Source organism: Helianthus annuus, chromosome 3, assembly GCF_002127325.2.
Source record: "Helianthus annuus cultivar XRQ/B chromosome 3, HanXRQr2.0-SUNRISE, whole genome shotgun sequence".
Lineage (NCBI taxonomy): Eukaryota > Viridiplantae > Streptophyta > Magnoliopsida > Asterales > Asteraceae > Helianthus > Helianthus annuus.
Window position 1 is genome coordinate 124,361,721 of NC_035435.2, and position 5,428 is coordinate 124,367,148.

Genomic DNA, 5,428 nt, shown 5'->3' on the forward strand with positions numbered 1-5,428 from the left:
TTTTTTCAAGATGAAAAGAGAGTTATGGCTAAGGTTGACCTATATAAACGACATCATTGTCGTATGTAACGATGCAGTTGGTAGCAAAGGTTGAACTATCCAACATCATCATCGTAAAAAATGAAGTATGATTGATTTGTTTTCTTAAATTTTGTAAAAAAAATGCATTTTTAATTTGGGTTGTCTCTAGTTTCCATCTGTCTTTTTGTTTTTGCATTAGTGTCTCGTTATAATCAAAGGTATCAATGGTGGATAATATGACACATACAGTAGTGAAGTTTGAGATTTCCAACAGTGAAGGTCGAAAACTTATATACCCCAAAATTTCTATAGAACCGGGGGTCGAAACTGTATATACCCAAAAAAATTTATACGAAAGTTACATACATAACAATACCAAACGAAAAGTTCGGGGGTCGGGCGCGCCCCTCCCCCCCCCCCCTTCTAACCTGCACCACTGCATACATGTATAGAGGGTGGGTTAATGTACAAATTAAGTAGAATTAGAGGGTGTTTGGGATTACGTTTTGAAGTGATTATTTGATTATTGCGTTTGTAAAACATAAATAATCTAAAAAAGTGTTTGAATGAAAAAGTGATTATCTGCCTCCAAAACGTAGTTTTGGAGAAGCATGTACCTACATGCTTTTTCAAAACGCAGTTTTGAAAACGCAAAATCTATTTTGAAAACGCATAATATATTTTGAAAACACAACACCAAACACCCCCTTAATGTGTGAAGGCATGATGCTACCAGAACACGGTGGGCGAGGTGTATGCTCACCAATACTTACGCAAAAATATGAATAATTACGCAAACATATGTGAAATAGTTACCAACATATTATGTAGCATGTATCAATAAGGGTGTGCATATTGGCACACCATGTTGCATATTTGCACACCAAACCCTAACAAACCCTACCTTTACCTACGCTGCGTATAGAGCTATACGCAGCGTATAAGGTTACATCTATACGCAGCGTATAAGGTTACATCTATACGCAGCGTATATAAATCATGGATTTCAGAGCCTTATCAGCAACCACTGCATAGAAAACAAGGTTTTATATACGCTGCGTATAGCTCTATACGTAGGGTGTATAAACCATAAGAATTTTTTGGGTCATTTTGGTAGGTTTGAAGCATCAGTTTTTCACAAAGTTTATATACGCTGTGTATAGCGCTATACACATCGTATATAACCTTTCAGAATTTTTTTGGTCATTTGGTGTATTTGTGGTATAAATTCTGCCGTCATCCGCCACCGTCAACCACCGTCATCCGCCACCATCAAGCTGCTGACCATTTGAAGCTTCATCGTTCACCACCCAGCAAAACCGCCGCCATTCGCCACCGTCAACCACCGCCATAACAACCACACCGTTGTAGTTTTTGTAGAGTTATGTAGTGTTTGTTTATAGCTCCGTTCACTTATTTTGTATTTGTAAAAACCATGTAATGTAAATGGATCTTAATAAGAAATTAATCGTTTTTTTGTTATTGTGTTTAAGTTTCATTTTCAAGTATAAACAAACAGTGATGATTTGTGTGTTTGAAATCTGGAAATCCATCTCCGGCGAACTTTCCAGCATACTCCGGCAGAGGCATTAGCAGCGACGTATGCATTAGCGACGACATTATGTTCAATAGCGGCCGACCTATACCGACAACAATGTAGCGGCGACATGTCGCCCCTAAAACTCAATAGCGGCGACAAAAAAGGGCTATTAAGGTACCCGTTTCTAGTAGTGATTGTAGTTCAAAATGCGGACTGCCATTATATGTTATGTAAAATAGTTATTATTATTTTTTTCACATTGAACACATATCAGTCCTCCTAAAATCCACCTAATGCTTACATTGTGGGGTTCGACTCAGCATCACTTTGATGTGGATAAACACGTAATGCCACTAGGGCGAGAGGCCATTGGCACGTAAAATTAAATGAACGCCGTACTGGGGAGGAAGAGTGAACGATGGGAAAGGAGAATGTTTATAAGACGGAGAAAATTCAAATGAGAACCGTTGTAGAATCTTAGCTATGGCTGTCTTTGCTTCTATCATGGCAAAGTTTTGCCCTATGCAAACCCTTGGACCACCACTAAATGGCAAAAAACAACCCGACCCTTTGCCCTTGGTTGCACCCATGATTCCTTCTAAGAACCTTTCAGGCTTGAACAATGTTGCATCTTCTCCCCATAGTTCAGGGTCATGATGAACATGCATTATAGGTATGGTTATGTGCACCCCAGATGGTATCATCATGTCTCCTAGCTGGGTCTCCTTATGGGTAGCTCGAGTAACCATGGTTCCAGGTGGGTATAGTCTAAGAACCTCATTTAGTATCATCGTCACAATGTTGAGGTGCTTTAGTCCTTCAAAATGTATTTCTTGATTACCAAAAACTTGCATAATCTCTTCTCGAGCTTTTGTTTGCCATTCTTGATCTAAACTCAAACAAACCATGGTCCAGACGATCAAATTTGACGTTGTTTCTGAGCCAGCGATATAAAACAGTTTGCATTCTTCGATTACATCTTCCATACTCATTCCAACTCCATCTTCTTCGATCTCTTTTGTATTGGATTTGAGTAAGATCCCAAGTAAGTCATCGTTTGTATCTTCTCCCATCGCAATGGCTTTCTTCCTCTTATCAATTATACCCATTAGTAGGATTCGTTGTGTGTTGTTATTTTCGTTATACTTTTTGTTTGCTCTGGTTGGTATGAACCTACATTTGAAACCAATTAGGGTTTAAATTTCGACACAACATAAAACGACAAAACAAACCTAATATGAAATTTATGGGTTTGAGTTTAGACTAAACGAGGCCGGGTTAGTTACTTTCGGGTACAGACATGTTTAGCTAAACGAGTTGTGAACAGTGTTAACCCGACAAGTTTACGGGCTAACCCGTTTAACCAATTTATTTGTTATTTTTAAAATGTGTTTGTGTAATAAGTTGAATTATTTGGGTATTTTTTTATGTCAAAACTATAATAAATTAGCATATTTGAAAGATAACTGGTTACAAAACATAAAAAGTAATATGTAATATTAAAGTTTAAAGTATTAATACGTAAAAATAAATAAATAAATATAACTTATTTGTCAAGATAAACTGGTTGTATTCATTTCATCCAGTTGCTCATTTGCTCGTGTTGTATTCAGGTTAATATGTGTATATGTGTGACACAATATTCAGGTTCATTTCAAGGTTAGGTTCGTGTTGAATTTTCTGGTTTATGTCGGGCTCGACCCATTAACCCGCGAACACGGCCCGCTTAGCAAGCTAGAAACCAACCAACTTAGCAACCGTATATTAAATAAACATTAGTGAATCATCATTGTTGTCACCTTCCTCCGGGAAGATGAATTGTAAGCAACCGTTGCGTCATAAGATCGATTTGTTCTTTCTGAATTCTGAATATTCTTTGTCCTTCCTCATAACAGCTGCCGAATGCAGTTCGTGAAATAACATCTCCAGCTAAGTTATCAATATAAGGCCACACGTCGATTTCCACTAAACCACTTCCGACAGTCAACAGTTCCCATTTCTTGATCATGTCGGTACAACTCGAACAAATCACGGAGAACATACTCTATAAGCCCATCAACATAATTTTTTTTTTAGATTTTATAGATGAAACATGAATTTCTATAATTTTTAAAGTGGTAATTTTGAAAGAATGTGATAACATGAGGGTATAGTTTTGAAAAGTTCACACATAGGGTTGGGGAGCTAACATGGTCAAGCACACATGTAACAAAGAACCGGTTTTAGGATCGAAATCGAAAAAACAATCGAAACAGGTTATTTAACCGGTTTTTAAAAAACCGGTTCGGGCTCAACCTGACCCGACGGTTATAGACCAGTTCTTTTTCTTGACATTTGTAACCTACTTAAAAGGAACCAGTTAGTACTAGCTCGGGTTCTCCTCGTATCAAACAGGTTTAAAAACCGAACCAGTTTTTGTAAACCCGTTTTTTCCTAAAAAAACCGAAACCGGTTAAAAAAGTCAGACCAGTTTTTTTAGAAAAAAAAAAACTGATTTGTACACTTCTAGGGACAAGGGCGACATCCCCGAAACTTTTTGGTTTTCATTTTTCATTTTTCTGCTTTTAGTTTTCATTTGACATTTAGTTTAGCTATTTCTTTTTTTTTTTTGGTTTATGTTTACCTTCTGATATAAATTTATTGAAAACCAACTTGCATTTAAAATATATCTTTTTTGATTTTGCAACATTTAAAAATATTTTGTTTTCTTATACAACTCGGTTTTGTATAAATGTCATATTGAAATAAAAAAAAAACTATATACTTGGATTTAAAAGTAATGCATGTTTAAAAAAATTAAGTTTTAATAAAAACTGAAAAAGAGAAAGTCAAAATAAAAAATGTGTTGGAGATGTTGGCAACCCATTTGTGAAAACTTTTCAAACGATGTCAACTCTAGAACAGAGATGAGACACTTTACCATCAAATCATGTAATTACAGTGTTTCAAAATACCTAGTTTACTCTAAAAATAAGGTAAATTGGTATTAGCACTGACCTTGATGTTTTCAAGATGAAACGCCGGGTTGATTATTTTACGATGTTTGATCCATTTCTGACCTTCCGTGACAAGAAGTCCACCTATGATGCTATCTCGTATCGGCTCTGGATGTGGCTTCTGAAAATCGTCGGGTGTTGATAAAATCTTCTTTATAAGTTCTGGATCCGTTACGTAAATCCGTGGGATTGGCCCAAACCACGTAAACGACTTCTTTCCTATCAAGCAACTCTAGGATTTTCATAGTCCAAAAAGGAAAAAAAAATACTTTACCATTTCATAATTTGGATACAAAAATAAGTACCATATTTGGTGATTATGTGATGATCAAAAGGAAGACAATGTGAAAAGATATCATGGGAGATTTGAATATGCTTTGGTTTAGCTTCTGTCATCATTGTTGCAAGGTCTTTTATGTCACCAATCAATAACCTGTACGGATTACCTTGATACCCTTGTTCTCTCAGCCACTTCTCTAGTTTCTTTGGCTTCAACCATGTCCAGTTTAGTACTTTCCAACCCCACCTTACTATCAAAGCTATAACAATGGCGATCACAACTTTACCCACTATTGCCACCATTTTCTTCAAGATGAAAAGAGAGTTATGGCTAAGGTTGACCTATATAAATGACATCATTGTTGTATGTAACGATGCAGTTGGAAGCAAAGGTTGAACTATCTAACATCATCATCGTAAAAAATGAAGTATGATTGATGTGTTTTCTTAAATTTTGTAAAAAAATGCATTTTTAATTTGGGTTCTCTCTAGTTTCCATCTGTCTTTTTGTTTTTGCATTAGTGTCTCGTTATAATCAAAGGTATTAACGGTGGATAACATGCACACATAAATGCAGTGGCGAAGTTTGAGA

At 36.2% G+C, this 5,428-nt stretch overlaps 1 protein-coding gene across 1 annotated transcript; it reads right to left on the reverse strand.

Annotated features, from left to right (window-relative positions):
• Positions 1–1,814: 1,814 nt before the first annotated feature.
• On the reverse strand, positions 1,815–5,139 carry LOC110931859 (cytochrome P450 CYP72A219). The gene is made up of 4 exons (XM_022175232.2): positions 4,863–5,139; positions 4,559–4,776; positions 3,361–3,605; positions 1,815–2,734 (listed from the first exon to the last, which is right to left on the reverse strand). Exons 1-4 carry the CDS (start codon positions 5,137–5,139, stop codon positions 1,915–1,917), a joined length of 1,560 nt encoding a protein of 519 aa, XP_022030924.1. The 3' UTR covers positions 1,815–1,914.
• Between the last annotated feature and the right edge of the window lie 289 nt (positions 5,140–5,428).